The 22,950-nt window shown below is 37.3% G+C and overlaps 1 protein-coding gene across 1 annotated transcript in view; it reads right to left on the bottom strand.

The window, feature by feature from the left end:
* Positions 1-22,950, bottom strand: part of CSMD1 (CUB and Sushi multiple domains 1) — a 1,235,979-nt gene that overhangs the window by 394,621 nt on the left and 818,408 nt on the right. The window contains exons 9-10 of the mRNA XM_064447944.1: positions 19,931-20,055; positions 12,501-12,622 (exon numbers count right to left, since the gene is read on the bottom strand). Of these exons, the coding sequence (XP_064304014.1) occupies positions 12,501-12,622; positions 19,931-20,055 (247 nt within the window). The remainder of the gene's footprint in view (positions 1-12,500; positions 12,623-19,930; positions 20,056-22,950) is intronic.

The following is a 22,950-nucleotide window of genomic DNA, read 5'->3' as shown; positions in this document are numbered from 1 at the left end:
TCCAGAGACTGTGACACAATCACTTCCCTTGGCAGCCTTTTCCAATGCTTGACAACCCTTTTGGTGAAGAAAATTTTCCTGAAATCCAATCTAAACCTCCCCAGGCACAACTTGAAGACATTTTCTCTTGTCCTACCTCCTTTCAGGTAGTTGTAGAGAGTGATAAGGTCTTCCCTCAGCCTCCTCTTTTCCAGACTAAACAACCCCAGTTCCCTCAGCTGCTCTTCATAGGACTTGTGCTCCAGACCCTTCACCAGCTTCGTTGCCCTTGCCCGTCTTTGAACACACTCCAGCCACTCAGTGTCCCTCTTGTACTGAGGGGCCCAAAACTGAACACAATACTCAGGTGCAGCCTCACCAGTGCCGAGTACAGGGGCACGATCACCTCCCTGCTCCTGCTGGCCACACTATTCCTGATACAAGACAGGATGCTGTTGGCCTTCTTGCCACCTGGGCACACTGCCGGCTCATGTTCAGCCAGCTGTCAACCAATACCCCTAGATGTTTTCTGCCAGGCTGCTTTCCAGACACATGAAATGCCTTTCTATGTCCAGGAAGGAAAGCTTCTTCATGATCCCCCCTTCCTAAGGTGGGAGCTTGCCCTGTCCTTCCCTCTAGGGGCATGTGCATCAGCTGAATTACTACACAGCTCTTAACACATCTGCTTCCTTTAACCTGATACAGGAGTTACTATAGCTCTGTAATGTGAAGAAAGGTGTAGACAACTTCATGTAGATACACTAACCCCTTAAGCAATAAACAGCTGGTAATCAAGAAAAGATTGACCCATATTGTTAGCCTCCAAATACCAAATCTGTATATCATTTTGTGATTTCAACATTGATAAAAGTTTGTGAACAGGAACACTCAGAGAGTGTTCTTAAAATAAGCTGGAAAAGACATGAGTTTTTCATTACATGGTAAAATTACAATTTACAAAAAATTTCAAAAAAATGTTAAAAAATTAGACCTTATTTCTTCTCTAAATCAGTAGTCAATTAAATGGATGGTGAAAGAAAACAGACTCCAACTACTAAACTAGAGGTGATCCAGTGTATGATCCAGAACAAGTTAAGATTCAATCTTGGAATTGTTTTATTTGATCCAAGTCAGAATTTCTTTAGATGATAATTTGATCTGCTTTATTCACATTTATGATACGAATGTACTCTCCTCTGGCTTTGTGAAACTGTTTTTCCTGTGACTTTGTGATTAAACGCTGTTTCAGGAACTCTGGTTTATACTGCTCAAATCCTTCACAAAGGCAATGTGACAGTGCAGAGAACTGTGAGGCTCTCTGCCCTCCAGCCAGCACTCTTCTCTTGTCTGTTTACAAAAGAACATCTGCATTGCATTGCAACCTCTTCACTTGTATCCTGTCCAGTGAGCCTGGAACAGTGATAAGAGTTAGCTACTAAATAAATGAAGAGAAAAATGTTGAGATGACTGCTGCATGAAAAAAGGGCTGGCCAACCTGACAAGCTCTGTCTAAGCAATTCTTCTATTGGATACAGAGACGAGACAGGCAACTAAACTCAGCATTTCATTGCATGTTCTATCTCATAAGAATACTGGAAAATGTAAGGAATGAGAAAAAAATTCTTTAATCAAGTTACTTCCTACTGAAAACACTGGCCATTTCTGCAAAGTCAACTTCTGCATAAAGACAGAGAAATAACAAAAGATGTGATATGCAAGCACTTGATCTTATTTTCTAGTACAACAGATGAGCATTAAGCATGTGTAGATCTGATGCTTAAAACCTGTTCTCACTTTTGAAGGTTATGGGTGGTATTTTTAGAAGAAAATAGTGCCATGTTTTAAAAGAGTAGTTAAACTTTTGTTCTTTGTACTGTTGCAAGGTTTAATTATTAGGAATTTTTTTCAAAAATGACTCAGACATAGACATGTGACTGACTGATGTAGACCCTGAGGTTCTTGATAGTCCTCAAGGGGTCTTAGAGATTGCCTGCTAAATTGAAAGCTATACTTAAAAGGTTGTGTAAAGAGTCTGTTTACGGTACTGTGGGTCCAGTCAGACTGTCAGTGTTCACACGCTAGCGTAGGCCAATTTGAGCTGAGGATAGGAAGGACCATGATCTTGGTTTTGACTGTTTGTGGTGGTGCTTCTTAACTATCAAATTAGCCCGTGTCACATGACACTTTGAAAACCTTTTATTCTAAAATAACTTACTGCAAGCCCTATCATATTTCCCATACTAAGTAAAAATTCCAATAAGCAGAATTATCGTTCCCGTTTAACAGCCTCTTCCTGAAATCTGAGATTTGCACACCTTAACATACGTGTGATGATTCGGTCCTCCATTCACTGTTCTCCCCAATGGCTCTTTACTTATAATATGAAGCTCCTGTTTAGTAATATACCAAAGTGATTTAATTAAATTAATGTCAAATGAAGTGCTGACACTAATTTATTATGTAAGTATCCGGAGGCTTCTATTTACCATAATGCCAAACACCCAATCTACAGTATTGCAAAAGAAAACTGAAAAGATTTGTAATAATTTTCAGAAAATAGTAATACACTTTTTAAAATAATCTAATGAATTTTTCCAATATGTATACAGTTCGCAATGCAGTCAGTGAATTTCTTAGAATTTCCTGTGGTTTGCATATAAGTTATCAGCCAGCATTTTCCCAGTAGAAAAGGTACCCAAGGTAAGATTTAAAAGAGAAAATAAACAGTGAGCATCATGCACAAATAAACTTTGTCCACTTGTGTTTCAAGGCAAAGCAAATGAACATGCTCTATGACGTAACCCAGAACTGTAGACTCATAAATTATTCTGTAGCGCTTGTCTCCTTGTGCAGTAAATGTGAGTTTATGTCATCCTCATTATCAACCCCATCAGGCTGCACAGGGTCTGCACAAAGATAATTTATGTAGAATACCTGATAAATTAAGAAAAAATAAACAGGGAAAAAAAAAGAAAAAAGGGTGTATAAACACAGACAATATCCAAGGACATTGTCAGGTATGATATACTATGAATAGCTGCAAACACAGTCAACCTCAAGGGAAAAACATCTACACATAAACCTTGATATCTTAGATTTATACATTTGCCAATGTAATACTGAATAAGCCTGATAGTTCTTAGCAAGGGAATTGGGAACTAACTTGTAGAACAAACAAGATAAGAAAAGTATATGGAGATATAACTGTAGGAATTTATTTTTTCCCCCCACATATTGGCAAAATGTTCTTGTCTAATACATGCTGTGTTATGAATTTTTCCTGTCAGGAAATATCCTGAATTAAATGAGAGAATAGTAATGAGTTTATGTTGCTATATTTATATGCTTTGGGATTGTGCAGGTAAAACAGTCTGTTGTTTATTTTACATGTCTCTATGTGAAAGTGCATGTGTATGTATGTGCAGGAGTAATAAAAAATATATTGATTTGTCTTCTATAATTTGTGGATACAAAGTGCTTAAGAAAGTCTTATATTTAGGTATATATAACAGACATTCACCTATGGCTTGAGAAGTCTAACTGATTCTCCATTCGATAAAGGTGTCTGAAGTCCTTTCACTCTAAAGAAATTAAATGTATATAATTTTTGTGGAATAACATGTAACTGCACCAACTGGTACATTTTTATGGTGAACAGTATTGTAGTTACTTTGAGAAACAATGTTTTCTTGTGGTTAAAAAAATAGTTAAAATTTCAGTTGAGTAGTCTTTTACTGGTTTTTGAGCTCCATTTAAACCATGAAAACTATTAGGATTCTATATTTGAATTTTGTATCTGAATCTTTTCCTTTATGAAAATATATAAAATTAAATAGAAAAGGTTAAAGCTAAAAGAAGAAAGAAATATATTGATGGAGATCAATACAGCAAAAAAGAAGAAACTGAGGCAGATGAAAGGAAAGAAAACATAGTGAAGGATGGAAATGATGGAGTAATTCTAAGTGCACTGCAGCAGATAAGTTACTCTAAGAAAAAATCCAGAGGCAACAACCCAACTTTCAGCAACAATAGAAGTATGTACATGGCAGTGGCTGGATAATGATAAATACCAATGATGAAAGTGTAGTTGCTGTAGTGTTGGGCTTTGTTAGTTTGTTTTTTAACCTTTAAAGACTACCTCTGGCAATTGTAAAATAAAAAGGCATTCTTAGGTGTTATAGAGTTCTGGGTTTTTTTTTTTGTATTTTTTGAGTAGGGAATTGTTTTAGCTATAAAATAAAGAAGTTCAAAGAGGAATAGCCTGTTTTTGTTTTGCAAGGATAAAATAATAAGAATTTAACAGCCATCCAGGCTGGAAAAGTGTATCTATAAGAAAGGCAAATCTGGATCACTTTAACTGCAGGAAGTATTCAACAAAATAGTGACAATAATGGAGCTGTATAATTCTAACCCATGCAGATACACTACAAACATATTACAGTGAAAATATTACATATTGCCCTCTTTTGAAAGGGAAAACTCTTTTTTCTTTGTCCTTGACCTGGTATTAGAACATGAAGAAACAGAAACATTAGAATACTTTTGTATTTAACTTTTTTTGTATTTGTCTCGATAACTTTGAAGGCTTTGAGGATTTTTTTTTAATAGTTTCCATTAAGCCACATATACATGTCTTAGTGTTGCCAATTAAAACCTTGCTACATTCTAATGCATTCACTTTGTTTGGAGGATGAATCGTTTGTTTGTCTTGAGCATTGCATTATGAGTTATTATAATTCAACTGTCTTTCTAAAATATAGATTTATTGTAAAATCAAAGAAAATATCACAGCAAATTTACTTTTAAATTTCCTTCAATTTTTCCATTCCTGCATGTGTATGCTTCTATAGTGTCTTTCTAAAAGTCCTACTTTCACCCCCCACCCCCCCAAATTACCATTTCCATCTCAGTATGGTGTACTTAAATCCATCTGAGGCTCATAAGATTCATACCCCACATCTAAATCTTGGTACAGTAAACCTAGCTGGTATCCTGAAAGCAAATATGAGATATTGAACACAGATAAGGCTCAGTAGTTAGTCTCCGTCATTCAGAAAAAGCATGACGGAGGAAGGAGAGAGGGAAAGTAAACAACAAGGAATATAACAGTTAGCCTGTATTTGTGGCAACTGTCTTAGGAGGGAAAAACTGAAGATTTGGGTATGTTTCTGAATTTAATCTTGGAAATCATCTGAGAAAAATAAACAAAACAAATACCATCAGAAATAGTGCCAGAAGCGTTAAGCATGCTCCTTCAGTTAGCTTTCCCCCCAAACCAGGAAACACAGTACATTTCTGTGCTGCAGTAAATCTGTGCTTGGGTAATTTCATCATGAGATGAGTACTGATCTTAAGTGTCCCTTTTCCATCACTAGCTTCAACAGCCTTTAAAGACAGTGAGAGTCAAAACTGTTTGTAATGAATGCATAAATGAGACATCTAGAATCAGTATCGAAAGGAGTTTTGATTTGGGTGTATCAGTTTCACTAAAAGGCTCACACTTGGAAATAAATGTATTAATGTAGGAGAGAAGACTTTTTTGACACTTTCTTCTAGTCAAGTCTCGTATACCCCTGCTCCAAAATTAGGGTTTTTCATTCAATATATGGCCATTATGGGACACTTCCCATTCAATCTGTGAAGCACATCCTTCATCTTTTTAGCATACTTCATTCCATAAAGCTATGTATATACTAAACATTGCATGCTGAAATTCAGAATCCCTTTTGGTTTTGATCCAGTGAGAACAAACAAAGTCCAGTGATTTAGTTGATCAGCCTCTACCGCACCACTTTAAGCACTATTTGGCTCTACTATTTGAGAGATCTCCATCAAGTATAATTGGAGTTTAGACATATAGCACCAATATGTGCAAATAAAATTTCATCCTAAGTGTCTGCAGTGTCAGAACTGAGTCTTCTGCTCCAGCCCTACTTGTGTTACAGTATTATCCAATAAAGCTTCAGTAAACTTATTAACAAAATATTATATAGAAAATATTATATAGAAGCTATGCTACTACATCTCACTCATTCAAATGATGTTTTGAACGGTAGAAATATCAGCATTATTAACAAAGAATCATAATTTTCTAGTAAGTATACACAAGCAGAAAGCAACACAAAGATATAATTTTTAAAAAATCAACTGTGCTTCTTTTCACACAATATATGGGGTTTTTTCTGTTTTGAGTTGTATGTATATAGAATTCTGTTACAATTTATGTATTTAAAGTCAAAATAAGGATGAACATATACTGTAGTGAGTTATATATAACATTATTTTGTCCAGTAGCTTTGTAAGTACACTTTGCACATGATATTATGAGATTATATAATTGCTTTAGTTATACTTTGTGTTCTAAATTATACTGCTTGCTTATGAACATTTTAAAAAAAAAACTATACATGAGCCTATTTCAAAGCAAGAGGAAACTTAACCAGTATTTGTTTCATAACCGGGACCTTAATAATTTTCATTCTAAACTGTGTGAATCCTTTGCCAATGATGCCACATCCCCCTAAAATTAAAGACAGTGTTCCAGCAAATGAAAAATAAAGAAGTTTAAATTTAAATTTAAATATGTCCATTTACATATGGCACAAAATTTGGTTTTAACACTGTGTGAAGAATAAAAGAGCATACAGAATTGTGATTTCATTTTAAACATACCATGGGAAATCATCCTTTCAGGGAGTTCTTAGTGCATCTGTATGATCTAGATGGCACAGGATGTACAAATGAGTCAATTCTAAATTCACAATAACCTTTTTCTCCACCCTATTAAATCTATCCTGAAACTTATGGAATAGTGAGAATTAAGTAAATAACTAGCATGAGCCAAGAATACACAAATGTTTAGTGAAAGTAGTTCTTAGATCTACATATTTTTGTTAATCAAGACCTCTACAACAAAAAAAAAAATCTGTTATACAGTTAGAAAGGATGTTATAGAGATAAAGATCAATAAAGTTACAGATAAAAATCAATACTGTGGCAGCGCTCTGGTAATCTCTGTGGGGATGAGGTATATGGTAATCAGCAAGAGCATTCTTCCCCAGTCAGTATGTCATCGTTTTAGCTGGGATAGAGTTAATTTTCTTCACTGTAGCTGGTGTAGTGCTGTGTTTTGGATTTAGTACGAAAATAATGCTGATAACACACTAATGTTTTAGTTGTTGCTGGGTAGTGCTTGTACTAGTCAAGGACATTTCCAGCTTCCCATGCTCTGCCAGGTGCAAAGAAGCCGGGAGGGGAGGGGGCACAGCCAAGACAGCTGATCCAAACTGGCCAAAGGGATATTACATGTCATATAACGTCATGCCCAGTACATTAACTGGGGGCAGCTGGCCAGGGAGGTGGAGTGGGGGCAGCAAACGCAGCTCAGGGACTGGCAGCATCAGTCAGCAGGTGGTGAGCAGGTTGCATCACTTGTTTGGTTGGTTTTTTCCTCCCTCCCCTGCTTCCGTCTCTCTCTCTCATTATTTTCCTTTTCATTTTTATTAATATTATTATTATTATTTTATTTTAATTATTAAACTGTTCTATGTCTCAATTAATGAGTTTTCTTTCTTTTGCTTTTTTGCTTTTCCGATTCTCTCCCCCATCCCACTGGGGTGGGGGGAGTGAGCAAGCAGCTGTGTGGTGTTCAGTTGCTGACTGGGGCTCAATCACAATAAGTGTTAGACTGCAAGTGCTGTGCTGTAGATGTCAGACATGCTGACAAACATATTACTTGTGGCAGGATGGTCTGATCAGCCACTCAGAGGGCAATGAGCCCTGTCTGTAATGAAGTTTTGAAGAAACAAGCTCTTTATGGACACACTTTCTAAAAACACTAATACAATAATGCCATCTAACTGGAGCAAACTTGTCTGTTGAAACAAAGAATTTGAATCCATTGCAAATTATTATATATGTATAGGCTACTTACATGGAAGTAAGAATCTGAGGAAGACAGGGATGTCACTAATGGATCAGATCTGAGCTACCACAAACTTTAACCCAATCCATGAATCAGCATGGCATCATAATTCAAAAAAATTTGCACATTATCATATGTTACTTAGTAAGACTGCTTTTTTAGAGCATATTGCAAGAACTGATTATCTTAAAAGAAGTTATCTCAAAATCAACCTTAACAGTATGTGGATTCCTTAGCTGTGAACTGGGGAAAGTTCTCCTGAGTAAAAATGTTCTCCTGAAGTCCCCCAGCTATGTGCTTTAAAAGGCAAAAAATCAGAAATACCATTTTATGACAACATATTAAGGTCTAGTCCAAGTTTATACAAAAACATTACAGCTCAGCCCTGTAAAATTGTATGTGAGGTTTCCCTCCCCACTTCTAATTATTTCCAATGTCTTCAATTATGGCAACTGAAGTGAATAACTATTTTTGTAAAGAAGAATAAAATTATTAGGCACAAACAGATACTTAATATCTCTGCTTTGTACTGTGGAGAAAGCACATTCTTCAGGAAAAAAAACCCAACAAAACCCCAAAATCCGTAATTGGGACACACTCTTTATTTACCAGGTCATTAAACTTATAACTGTTGCAGCCCATGGCATATCTACTCTACAACAATTTGCAATCAGCCAGGAAAATATTGTGCAAAACTAGCTATCATTGCTGAAAAAACAGAAAATCTGGCCCTCTTATAGACACTGGAATTCAAAACTGGAGCCCTTGTATCTAGCAATAAATATCTAGCAAAAAAAAGCAGCAGGAAATCCAAGGCAGTAAGTCCTATGAAAAAAACCAAAGCCTGGAGAATGAATTGAAACAGCAAGAGACAGAGGCATGCTTAGAACGTTCTGAAAAGGTTGTACTAACAGGAAGAAATAGATAAAGACAACAGATAAGTAAGACCTCAGAAGAACAGTCCAAAGTAACTGACTCTAAAAAGTTGAGAACTGCATAACAGAACAACTAAGACAATGTAGAGTTACCAAGAATTACAGCAGGTACTTGACAGAGTGTCAGAAGAGCAGCATGAAGTTGTATTTGCAAGTACTAAAAGTCTAATAAATGACTCAGTAGGATGCTTATCAGAAGCTACAATAGTGGGACCCAGAGGAAACAAATAAATGTTAAGGGAAGAAAATCAACTCTTCAAAATAAGCAGAGCATTAACAGAAATACCTTTGAACAGGAGAAGGAGCAAGATTAACTAACTTAGATTTTTGTGTTGCTCAGAAAAAGGCAAATGAACGTTAGAAAAACATCTAGCTAACAACTATCTTGATATGGTTGGTTAAAAACAGGAACTATGCTACTGTCCCCATAGGAAGTTGAAATTTGTTTTCATTTTGAATTGGCATTAAAAATCTCCCCCCACCAGCACCGGAATGCAAAATATGGAAAATGTTATACATCAGGTTTTTTAAAATTTATTATTGTAAAATATTCCAGCACATTATTTTGGTTTTATTTTGTTTTGTTTTGTGCAAGGGCACCTCTTTAACTAGACTACCTTTCCATTGCACTGAATGTTACGTTAAAAGGAAATATTGCTAGAGTAAGTCAAAACTAATTTAAGATACACTGTCACAACATGTCATGAGCTGCCTACCACCTCAGAAAAGAAGTTCAAACACAGACCCTAAGCATTCTGATAAATATTTTCAAATCTGAAGGGCTCCTCAGTCTATTCTTAAAATCAGACCTTCAATATACCATTCAATTTTCAAGAGTTCTGTCATTCATAGCTCCAACAGAAGTTAGGGATGAAAATTTGCACACCTTTCAGCACATCTTAAAATCAATTCATTATTTTGGAAACCTGGAAATTATTTTTGTAATTGATTTTATGAAGTTCACAGGTTTCAAAATGTTAACAAGTTTTGGGGTGTGGGGTTTTTTTTAATTTTTTTTTTTATTTTTTTTTTTTAGAAAGAAGTAGGAAAAAAGGTTCCATTTCAGTCTGATAGTCTGTAAAGTAAAAGAATAATCTTTCATATTTTTTATTATCTGAAAAGATGTGTGTTAACTCTAGATTCAGTAATTTGGAGATGGAAATCCCAATATCAGATTTGTATTGATACATACCAATAAAGATGATGTAGACTTTACGTGAAAGCAACTTGAGGGTACTGTAAGCCCTAAACATGTTTGATTTTAAGACTTCACATTCACAATCATGGGCCTGAAGCAGATACCCATCTGACCAAAATAAATAATCTTCCTTTGTTGTACCGCTAGACAAATCCAAGATCAATAAAATTACAATTCATTTACTATTGCCCATCCTGTCCAGAACTGAAAGAATTAAAGCTCCACCTCTTTTTCTTACACTGTGATTATCAATTTCGTTGTTAGCACATATCTTTACCTTCCACACAGATGGATGTAATAGTGTGGATTTTCTTCTAGGGGAAAGCTTCAAACCTTGTACTCATACCTCTTCATTTTGAACATAACAAAAGAATTTATCTGTTTGGTGTAGCTGTACGCTTCTACGGGAGAACTTATCTTGGGCCGCATATCTCCGGGACACAGGGCTCTACCCACCCTGGGGACAGTGATGCACAGACATCAATATGATGGATACAAAATGTCCGTTTATTTAGCTGCGTCACACGCTTATATAGCTCTTGTGCTTCCTGTTCCTGCCACTCCTATGGGGAGGAGTCTATCTTTCCGTCACATCCCGTAATCTTCCGGTCGCCGATCTCTGTCTATTCCCCTACAGTTTGGGTGTGCAATTCCTTCAGTGTATTCTTGTGACTGATGAACTATCAACCTGCCCACTTAAGAATGCCTTTCCAAGTCCAATGAACAGAGTAATAAGTTAATCCACAACAATCTCATTAAACTCTACCTACTAAAATTGTAAATACATTGAGAAAGATATATTGTATAGAATGAACAGAACTTGTGAGTTATTGTAGTAGACGGAGGTTTAGTGTTTTTCACAATTCTAAGCCTCCATAGAAAACATACACTGTACAGTTTAAGAAATAGCACTGCACAGTCAGTACCAATTTTCATATTATTATGGTTAAACTTTCTTGCAATTAGCAAGGAGATTTCTAGCTTCATTTTATTAGAAATATTAAAAGCAATGCTTAATTAAAATTATTGAAAAGACAAGGAAAAAAAAAAGAAATATGAAAAATTAACAGAACAGTTTAGAATAAAGAAACCATTAAGATGCCAATACTCTGTTCTATTAGTAGTAATTTCACTTATTTTGTTTTGATGCACACTTAAATTTTCTCTTAAACAACTATACTGCATTTTGCAGAATCAAAGAGACTACATATTACTGAATATAAATTTGAGCAGATGCATTTGTCAGACAGTTTTCATAGTTTAAATGCTCATCCATATTTAAAAATGCAAAGTGATTTAATACTTCTTATAAAATTTAATAACTTTAAAGTCAAAGGTCAATCAGTGACAAATAGTCATTTCTAATTCCTATATTAAAAAAAATCTAACAGTTCAGTTTGGAACTAAAAAAGCCCTTTCTCTTCAGAGAGAAGTCCCACTACAGTAGAATGTTCCACAACGTGATAATTTTGTACTTTTGCATGTTTTTCCTGAATACATACCTTTATTAAGACACTATATCTGCTTTAAGAAAAAGTGAACTCAATTGAGTTTGCAAAGAAACAGTGTTTACATCTCAACAATATGCTATGAAAGCAAGTAGTAAAACTCTCTTTTCTGCAGCTAAATATTTGTATTAATTTATGGTGAAAAAAAGTTAAACATATTTTTTTCTTAACTATGTTAAAGAAGTCAACAATAGAGTCTTCCAAAAACTTACATAGGAAATACATGTTCTGTAATTATGAAAGTACATATGGACTGTACATTCATCAACTTATTTAACTTATTTGTTCAGCATTTCACCACAGAAAAATAAAAGTGAAAGATGGGGGTTTTTACTTCATTTTTTTTCTTACAGGCAGTGTGTCTCTGTCCTTTATTGAGGAATTCAATTGACTTTACAGAAGCACAAGTAAAAATGTATCTCAGGACACTGAAGTGTAATAAGGATACTTAATTATGATGACTATTCCATGTATAATTATTCATAGTTATGTGTTTAGAATCATTATTGGAAAATAGTGGATTGAAAAGAGAAATGAGGTAGGTAGTAAAACACCTAACAAAAACAGACATAGTACTTAGATATATGTCTGGGTTTTATGCTAATATTCAACAATGAGTTAGTATCAACATGGAAATGAAAAATCCACTGTCAACTCATTTAACAATGTGTGATTTTGAATATGATTTTATATATTTCATTAGAAAAATTATGTCTAATTTGGAAACTTTAATTGAGGCCTATTACTCTGAGTGGACATTTTCACAGATATTACTAATTTTTATTTTTTATTCTACAGCCCATTATATTTTCTTTACATCTCCGCTCCGGCCATTTTTGTGTTGTAATGAACATACACAGTTGCATGTGTTCATGCGTTTGTGCAAATATGTATGAAATAATTTTAAGACAGATCCAAAATTCCAGTTTCATTTGAGACAAAGAGGAAAGGCATACCTTTTCTGGATCAGTGGTTGTAATAACCCACACACAGTGTGCATTGTCTTCATATTGAACTGGATAATTTGGTGATGTAATAATCCCACTTGGTCCACGTAGGTTAGAACCACATGTTCTAGCTAAAATGATAAACAATAAATCAGATTGCTTTTGATCAGTTGCTCTGTTTAAAATAATCATTATAAAATTGGCATAACATTAATAACAACTTGTCATGAAAGTATTATTATGCTGATATATAAAATCTGCCTTTGAATATGTTTGAAACAGTCAAAAAAATCCTGAAAAATTACCTACAGAGGAAGGAAATACTCACTTTTCAATTAATCAGCCCAAAATCCACATTATTTTATTCTTACTTTATGTAAATTAATTTCTCAGAATTATAATACCAGTATTCTGTTTAGAAAGATTTACCCTCTCCATGTGGATGGAGGGAACCTGCTATATATGAATGGACATCACAATGGATAGTTACAGGCTTTTTCATAAGGATAGACAGGGTAGAAGAGGTGGAGGAGTTGCACCCTACATTAAGGAAAACCTTGAATGTATTGAAGTCAACTATGGTGACTGCGACTGCGCTATCGAATGCCTCTGGGTTAAAGTTAAAGGAGTCATCTCCAAGCAGGACCTCATAGTGGGCATCTGCTATTGACCTCCTAACCATGATGACGAAGCTGACGAAGCGATATTTGGGGCACTAAAGCAAGCTTCTGGCCAACAGAACCTGATCCTGATGGGGCACTTCAACTACCCAGACATCTGCCGGAAGAACAATACGGCAGCTCGCATGTCATCCACCAAGTTCCTGGAATGTATAGAGGACTCTTTCCTGATACAAATGTTAGATGTGCCAACCAGGAATGAGGCACTGCTGGACTTGCTATTTACAAACAGAGAAAGCCTGCTTTGTAATATCTCGGTTAGTGGTAGCCTTGGCTGCAGTGACCACAATATTGCGGAGTTTGGGATCCTGCTGAGTGTGCTGAAGGTCAGCTCTAACACAAGGGTTCTGGATTTTAGAAGGGCAAACTTCAATTCACTCAGGGCTCAGTTGGGAGGGATTTGATGGGAAGTTTCCATGGAAGACAAAGGAGCTAGTGAGTGCTGGGAGTTCTTCAAGAACTCTCTATTGGAAGCACAAAGCCAATTTGTCCCCTACAAATGAAAGGGTAGTAAGTGGAGCAAGAGGCCCCCATGGCTCAACCATGACGTCCTGGGTCTATTCAAATTCAAAAGGGAAGCATACCAGAGACAGAGAAGTGGAGGATTATCTGTCAAGAGCTACAATGGCATTGCCAGAGCGTGCAGAGATGCAGTTAGAAAAGCAAAACCCAACTCGAATTGAAACTGGCTGTAGACGTGAAAAATAACAAGAAAGGGTTCTTCAGACATGTCAAGCATAAGCAGAAAAAGAAGGAAAACATAGGCCCACTGTTAAATGGAAAAGGAGAGTCAATTACCAATGATGCAGAATAGGCAGAGGTCCTCAACACTGTCTTCACACCTGTCTTTACCAGCACTGTTGGGTCCCAGGCTTTGGGAATGAAATTCCCAATTGATCCAAACACCGACCCACCATCAGGGAAGGAAGAGTTAGTACATGAATTATTACAGGAGCTTGAACCCTACAAATCAATGGGCCCTGACACCATCCACCCAAGGGTGTTGAGAGAGCTGGCTGACATTGATGCAAGGCCACTCTCCACAATCTTTGAGAAGTCGTGGAGAACGGGGGATGTCCCAGAGGACTGGGGGAAGACAAATGTTACCCCTATCTACAAGAAAAGCTCAACGGAGGATCGGGGTAACTGTAGGCCCGTTATCCTTACTTCAATCTCTGGGAAAGTTATGGAGCGAATCCTCCTGGGGGCCATCACAAGTCAAATGAAGCACGTGACTGGGAAAAGCCAACATGGCTTCAGTAAAGGCAGATTGTGCTTGACAGACCTGGTGGCCTTCTATGACAAAGTGACTTACCTGGTTGACATGGGGCAGGCAGTGGATATTGTCTACCTGGACTTCTCCAGGGCCTTTGATACGGTCCTCCACAGCCTCCTCCTGGAGAAATTAATGCATTATGGCCTAGACAAGTGGTCTGTGCAGTGGGTGGGGAACTGGTTGACAGGCTGCACCCAAAGGGTGTTGATAAATAGCTCTTTTTCCAAGTGGCAACCTGTCACATGCGGGGTCCCCCAGGGATCAATATTGGGCCCAATGTTATTCTTTATCAGTGATCTGGATACCGGCATCAAGTGTAGCCTGATGAAGTTTGCTGACGACACCAAATTGAGTGGGGAAGTAGACACTCCAGAAGGGAGAGCTTCTCTGCAGGGAGATCTGAATAGGCTGGAATAGTGGGCCAGCAAGAACCTTACAAAGTTCAACAAGGAGAAGTGTAAGGTCATGCACCTGGGAAAACATAATCCAGGAGTGCAGCACAGACTGGGATCTACCCTTCTGGGGAGCAGCTCTGTGGAAAGGGACCTGGGGGTGCTGGTGGACAGGAAGCTCAACATGAGCAAACAGTGTGCTGCTGCAGCCAAGAAGGCCAACAGGATGCTGGGTTACATCAAAAAGGGCATCACCAGCAGAGAGAAGGAAGTCATTACCCCACTCTACTCAGCGCTTGTCAGGCCATACCTGGAGTTCTGTGTTCAGTTTTGATCCTCGCTACACAAAAAGGATGTGGACAGGCTGGAAGGGGTCCAGAGAAGGGCCACCAAGATGATCAAAGGACTGGGAAGCCTGCCATATGAGGATAGGCTGGGAGAACTGGGTTTGTTCAGCTTTGAGAAAAGGAGGCTCAGAGGGGATCTCATCACCATGTACCAGTACTTAAAGGGTAGCCACAAAGAAGATGGAGACTCCCTTTTTACGTGGAGTCCCATGGAGAAGAGAAGGGGAAATGGACACAAGTTGCTCTTGGGGAGATTCTGACTGGACGTAAGAGGAAAATTCTTCACAGCGAGGACAGTCAACCATTGGAATAATCTCCCCAGGGAAGTGGTTGACTCAGCCACGTTGGACACCTTCAGGAATGACTGCATTCCTTAAAACCTTGGGCATTCTTTTTCTGAATATTGTATTAAAGTACCCAAGATATTTCTGGTACTTTGGAAAATTTTAGGGTTTGCCTTTCTCTGTGGCTGCCTCCATTCTGAAGAATGAAATACGAACATTTCTTTACCTCACAAACTTTCTGGAAGGAAGCCTGATCTTCTGCATTAACATAAGTGTGTGTGGCTGGTACAAATAGGAAACAAGGAAACTAGAGGAAAATTACTTTCAGATTTTCTGTCCCTCCGTCACAATCTGCTACCAGCACTTGGTCCTTTGTTAGAGACTAGACTTTGAAAACTAACTATAACTCAATGTCTAGATTGTCTCAGCTAGGACTCAGTTTTCTGTGAAAATGTGCATCTATGTTTATGATAGAAATGGCCTTAATGTACTTCGATGAGTTTCACTTAAGTCTCAGACACATCACATGGAAATCTTCCATAACAATCTCAGTAGAAGCCAAAACAAACCCTCATCCACATAGGTAATTCTGCCAAGCATCACTGATGATTATTAATAAGTGTCTGTGCTTAATATGGAAAAAAAGAATTAATCACATTTAAGTATGCCACTGTATTCTGTCTACTAGGAATACAGAAAGCTTGGCACATTGCTGCTCTATCAAGCAAAATATATTCTTTTAATTGCTAGAATAACAAGAGCTGATTCATAGGATGTGAAATAGAGGACATTCTCATTCTAGCAACTGGTAGAAGCACCATACCGCCAGCACCACAACTAGCAAAAAATTATTATTTATTAATTTGTTTTCAATTCATGCTGCACTAGATCTGCTACAATAGGAACTAATCCAGAGGTGCAGCTTTGTAGCAATAAGCTTTTGAATACAGTTTGTACCTTCTCTAGCTATCCACTGTGCTGGTTTTGGCTGAGAAGGGGTTAATTCTCTTCACTGTGGTGCCTGTGGAGGTCGGGGACCTTTCCAGCTTGCCGCGCTCTGCTGTGTCGGTGGGAGGCCAGGAGGGGCGGGGCCACGGCCAGGGCAGCTGACCCCGACTGGCCAATGGGATGTTCATTCCATACCATGTGACACCATGGCCAGTATATTAATGGGGGCAGTTGGTGTGCAGGGGGGCAGTTGCAGCTTGGGGGCTGGTGGTGTTGGGTTGCTGTGTCATGTGTGGGTTGTTTTAGTAGTTCATTCCCCTTCCCCCCCCCCCGCCCCACCTCTCATTGTTTTCCTTTCCATTGTGGTGGTGGTGGTGTTGTTTCATTTTAATTATTAAACTGTTCTTATCTCAACCCATGAGCGTTACCCTTCTGATTCTCTTCACTGTCCCACTGGTGGGGGAGTGAGCGAGCGGCTGTGTGGGGCTGAGTTGCCAGCTAAACTGCAACGTCCACAAAGAAGAAAAATTAGGAAACATCTCCCTTTCAGATCTTTTCTTCAGTCAAGCTGTTATTCTCTTATCCTTCTCCTATATGAATTGGGGGGGGGGGGGGGGGGGGGGAGAAAAAAGGTGGGAGGGAGGGGGAGGAAGGGGGAGGGAGGGGGAGGACAAGCAAGAGCTACACTTGAAGTTCTACCCAGAGGCCTGTGTAGAAAATGGAGTTACTGCAAAACATTGCACACTAATTGTTAGACAGACTTGTATATTACTTACAAAAAACAAGAATGAATTGCTGTAAGATTTTTGTTGGGAATCCAAGAAAACTGGGAATATTAATATTAGTACCATTCAGTTCCTGAGGGCACTAACAGGCCTAAACTGCCCTGACCAGCCATACCTGGGGCCTCTCACCACCCCTTGCCTGTGGGCCCAGGGGATCCATTTCAGGGTAGGATTGGGCTATCAGTCCACCTGAGTGGTGTCTCAGGAGCAGCTGCCTGCGGTTCCACCACCGACATGCCTGTGCCTCTGTGCCTGCTTAAAGACTTTGTTGATCTTGACCCCCCATCCAGGCTCTGATGTCTTGGCCCGGCTGTGGTCTGTCCCCATCTCCAGGGAAGTGCCCAGTGTTCAAGGCTGGGGCTGCCCCTGCTCTGCCCTGGTCCCTCCCTGGGGTGGTGACGCCCTGCTCCTGGGTCTCCAGGGAACCCCCAGCCCCTGCCATGCTCTTGCAAGTAAGGTCGCTACATGGTTACTGTTGAATGTAAATAATGGAGGAAATTGCAAACAGTAAGATTGTTCCTATGGCTGTTCATCAGCTTCATAAATTCTGAACTTCTTCAGTCACTGCTCTGGGGTATATGCAAAGTTCAGCTTCTCCAGTAAGTCTCCTAGGCTTGAAGTTATTAAGGTCACCATAGTTCCAAGTAGTTTATCAGCTTTTCCACTTGAAGTTGATGATCATTTAGAAAATGTGATAAACAGTTGCTTGTCCAATGTATATTATTACTAAATGCTTGGTATTAGCACAATGAATACTGGCCTCTTGTAGGTCAGTAAAAGGATTGGGAATAATAGGGACTAAAAACAAAATTTATATCTTTCACTTCCTACCATTCACAAACATGCACCACGTGCAATGTTGTAATATGGAACTAGAATTATACACCATTCAGCCTAAACAATGTTAATCTGTGTTTAGAAAAAAAAAAATCACGTTTAGAGACCAACTGACTTGACTCTCAGACTGTTGTGAAATTTTACTCTGATTTTGGAAGTATGTGTGAGGAAAGTAACTTGTTTTTCCAGCTGAGGTTTTAATAGACGTATAGGACTAATCTATCCTATTTTGTTAGAAGTTTACTGGAGGGAGTAAAGCATAATAGAGATATTTGCAGATAATAAATTGGAAGGAACAGCAAACACTAGTAATAACACACAGATAATTCAGCAGCAAATAGCCCCTTTCTGCTGAGCATTAGTTTTACCATGCACAGATTACTTCAGCTTATTTCTGCAATGTATTAGCAAACAACAATAAATTCAGATTAAAAAAAAAACACCAAACAAGAGCGAGCAGTGGAGTTGCATGGACATGTTATTCTGCAATAGTGTGAAACCAAGTACTGAGAGTATATTTAGATTTTTCATTCAGAAACACTGAGCTACAGAGACACTGTGCTCAAGAGACACTTATGAATCACAGTTGCTTTGCTGCTCTGGAAAGAGTAGGAGGTATGATTTTTATTTACTTTTTTTTTACTGTGGTTTAGATTGTCCAGTCTTTACATGAATGTGTCTATGTAATATTACCCATGTTACATAAAGCTTGTAATAATTTATCCAAGCGCTGTCTTTACAGAGTTTTTATTAGGTCTGAGTGGAATGGAGTTAACTTTCTTCATAGCAGCTTGTATGGTGCTGTGGTTTAGATTAGTAACTGGAATAGTGCTGGTAACACACCAGTGTTTTGACTATTGCTGGGCAGTGCTTGCACAACAGCAAAACCTTCTCTGTGTCTCACAGCCCCAGCATCAAGTAGGCTGGGGGTGGGCAAGAACTTGGGAGTGGACACAGCTGAGACATCTGATGCCAACTGACCAAAGGGATATCCCATACTATAAGTCAACATTGTCAGCCATGAAAGCTCAGGGAAAGGGGGAGGAAGTGGGCACGTTCATAGTTACAGGTTTGTCTTCCCAAGTAACCATCACTTGTGCTGAGGCCCTACTTTCCAGGAATGGCTAAACATCTGCCCAATAATTGGAAGTAGTGACTAAAATCCTTATTTTGTTTTGGTTGCATGCACAGTTTGGCTTCATTTATTAAACTGTCTTGATGCCCATCCATGAGTTTTCAGCTTTTTGTCTGCTAACTCTCTCCCCCATCCAACTGTGGGTGAGTGAGCAAGTGGCTGGGTGGGTACTTAGCTGCTGGCTGGGGTCAACCCACCAGAACTTTTTACAGTTTTTAATGAAGAAAGCATAAATGTCAGGTACATCACATATGTAATTATACAAGATGAAAAATCTATTCTAGCAACAGGAGAAAAATATATTTCTTTTGGTATTATGAAATATCTTGGTAATGAAACATTTTTAATAATTATATATTTTTTATATAAGAGAGATTATGTTTTATCTCATTCTTGAACAACTGAAAGTTTATGTCCAGGTGTTGCAAATCCTTCCCTCCACAGTCTCTCTATCATTTGCTGTCATTCAGCATGAGATTTTGTGCGGATGATTAAAAGGAAATTAGCTCCCTAAATTGATGCTGTTTCTGCATCTTTGCTTCTCTGCTTCAAACTACAGAAAGATCTTTGGATATATATAATCATACATATATACACACACACACATATATATGCACACACACATATATATGATCTATAAATTGTATATATATGGTTTTTTGCTTTGTTTTGAACTTCATTTCATTACATTTCTAAACAGAAATTGTAAATTACCCTTCCAAACTTCAGGAAAAATTCCAATGAATAGCGCCTACCTCTGCAAATTGGCCTGTGGTCACTCCAGGCAGCCAGTGTATCTGTCACTCTCTGACAAGTGATGCTCTTAGAACCTTGCAGCACATAATTATCTTCACAGGAAAACTGTACACTTGCACCCACCCTAGGAGAAAAGTGGGACGAAGAATGAAAGAATTAAAATATATTTTAAATATAACCCCCCTTGAATAACTGTAAATGTCGCATAATGATGATATTTCTAGGTCCAAACAAAGAAATGAAGGTGGGAAATCGTACTCCATCATTACTGTATTAATAAAAAACAATTTCTACTATAAGGAACAAGTCAAATATTCAGTTTGTGCACATTTTAACGAAGTAGGACCAGGAATATAAAGCAATTGTGATACTAAGTTTCATCCTTTAAACTATGACTTCAAGGAATGCATGGAGAGATACATATTAAGAAAAAATATAATCACTGTTATTTCAGGCAGCAAAATTTACTTCATGAATAATTGCAACCTCTCCATATTCTCTTAAATGAGACAATAAGCAGTCAGATATGGTAATTTGTCAACATGTATAACCAGGAAATATTAATTTCAGTAAGCTGTAATCATTCATTAAATATTCCTGATCTTGTTGAAATTTCCTGTTAAAAATTATGTTAATTGATAATTTTTGTTAGGACTGAAATATGACTGTTACACTTGTAACTTTAAAATGTGTCTCTCTGGAATGATTTATAACTTTTTTATTTTTCCCCAATAAATAATTTTTTTCTGAACAATGCTGACCAATATTTATGTGGAATTAAAAAACTGTATATAGTTACTCTGTATCTCAAAGACAGCCTCCTTAAACAATATTTATATTTCTGCTCCCATTTATTATTTGTGACACCCTTTGTTCCCCATCATAATCAACCAGTTTTGTTGTTAGCTTTCTTGAACCTTTAAATCCATATCTGATAATCCCATTTTGTGAACTAAATGTTCTTGATGAAGCAGATTTCTCAGTTTGGTCATTCTAAGTCATTGAATCCTAAGCACCAGGGGATTGCAAGATGGCAGTCAGAAAACTCAGCAGTTAAAATTGTGCTGTGGAGAATAGTAAATATAATCTCATTCACTGAAGTCCAGCTCATTCATACACTTCAAGAGCAAATATTCTGTTAGTTTCTCAAAGGATTTCACAAACTATATTGTTTATTATTATGAAGATGTACTTCTATAGTTCTTTCGCATAACTTTAATAGCATCTTTTTACTTTCTTTTGGTTTTTTTGCTTTTTTTTTTTAATTTGAATGTCATGTTCCAAATCTAGGAAAGCTTTAGAAACTACTTTTTTTAACACATCACTCTTGAGCTATTAAATGTGAAAAAAAGAGAAGGGTAGGGAAAATATTGGTCATTTGCTTCAGTAGTTCATGGGAAATGCATGAAATCTTTGAAGAATAATACAATTTTCTAAAATTGTATTTATTTTATTTGTCATAATCTACTATCCTTCAGAGCACTCTTAGAACCCTTGTAAAAATAGAGCAAGTGTTATTCCAAAGACATACCTCAAATTAATAAACAATTTGATTCTCTTATTCATAAATAAAATATTAGGATTAATTAATCTGAAATTTTAATACTCTAAACACCTATTTTTTAATGCATTTTCTAATATTTTTTAAAATTATGAGCTCTGAATATTTTTCTATGGAAGCAGGAAAAATCCACCAGTTACCTAGTTGTGACAAACGAAAACTAGGAATTGAAGTACTTAAAAATCATATTGGGTAAAGACTTTCCCAAAAGTGTAATGACGTATGAACATGAAAGCTTCAACATTTCCCTAAAGTTTGCTATTATCAGACATGTAAGGAGAATTATGAAATTCTGCACATACAAAATAATAGAGTAAAACTAAATGTATAATTATTGGATGTCTGCAACTGCAATTTATAATTTATCATACCAGATTATTTCCCCCAAGAAAGAAAGAAGGGGAGAAAAACACCAGGCAAATATTCTGATGTCTGATGCAGTAAGTGAAAGATTTTATGTTTAGACTGAGTTTTCATCATTACAGCAATACTAAAAAATTATTATTAATGGATACATAAAATGTTACACAGTAATTTAATCTATACACTTATGATGATTCATTTTGTTTCACTACAATTCTATACAATATACTGTATATTTTTTCAAAGCTCTGGAAACAGCTTGTGTCTAGGGACTAATGTGAACTTCATATATTTTACATGGTGGTTATCTTTTGAAATGCTTGATCACAAACTAAGTGACACAAAATAAATATGCTGACTACAACATATTAAAAAAAAACCAAACAAAAAAATCTAGCAAACACATCCAATTAAAGAGTAAGGCAAGAACACAGAGTACTGAAAAGCTCCTGATTGTTAGAATTCAAGGTGGAGAGAAACCTGAATACCAGCTTTAGGCATTGACAAGTACAGTATTTTGAAAATCATTTCAAGAATTCTAATTAAACATTAGGTAGGCTACAGAAAAGCAGTCATGGTTTTTACCAGAATGACTGAGATAGTTCTGGACACTGTTTATATGTGGCTACACTATATGCTAAGCCTGATTTAATGTCAGTTAAGATCCATCCCTTTTGATGACCCTATTGTGAGGAATCAGGTTTATGCCATGAGTCTGACAACTGATACTTTCAAGAAAATTATTTTAGTGTAATTTTAATTCTGTCAAGGCTTAAAAAAAAAAAAGGAAAAAGGTAATGAAAAGTTCTAAATACTGCCAAATGGAGGTACTGACTGTCACACTATAATATTGTATTGGGTTTGTGTGGCAAGATTTTGGTAGCAGGGCAGGGCTACAGGGGTGGCTGCTGTGACAAGCTGCTAGAAGCTTCCCCCATGTCTGACAGAGCCAGTGCCAGCCAGCTCCAAGATGGACCTGCCGCTGGTCAAGGCCGAGTCCATCAGTGACTGCAGTAGTGCCTCTGGAATAACATATTTAGGGGGCAGGTGGGGAAACCTGCACAACCGCAGCCAGAGAAAGGAGTGAGAATATGT

This window comes from Phalacrocorax carbo, chromosome 3 (genome assembly GCF_963921805.1).
Source record: "Phalacrocorax carbo chromosome 3, bPhaCar2.1, whole genome shotgun sequence".
NCBI classification, from domain to species: Eukaryota; Metazoa; Chordata; class Aves; order Suliformes; family Phalacrocoracidae; genus Phalacrocorax; species Phalacrocorax carbo.
Note: the sequence above shows the minus strand (reverse complement) of the source record. Positions and strands in the feature narration are given on the sequence as shown.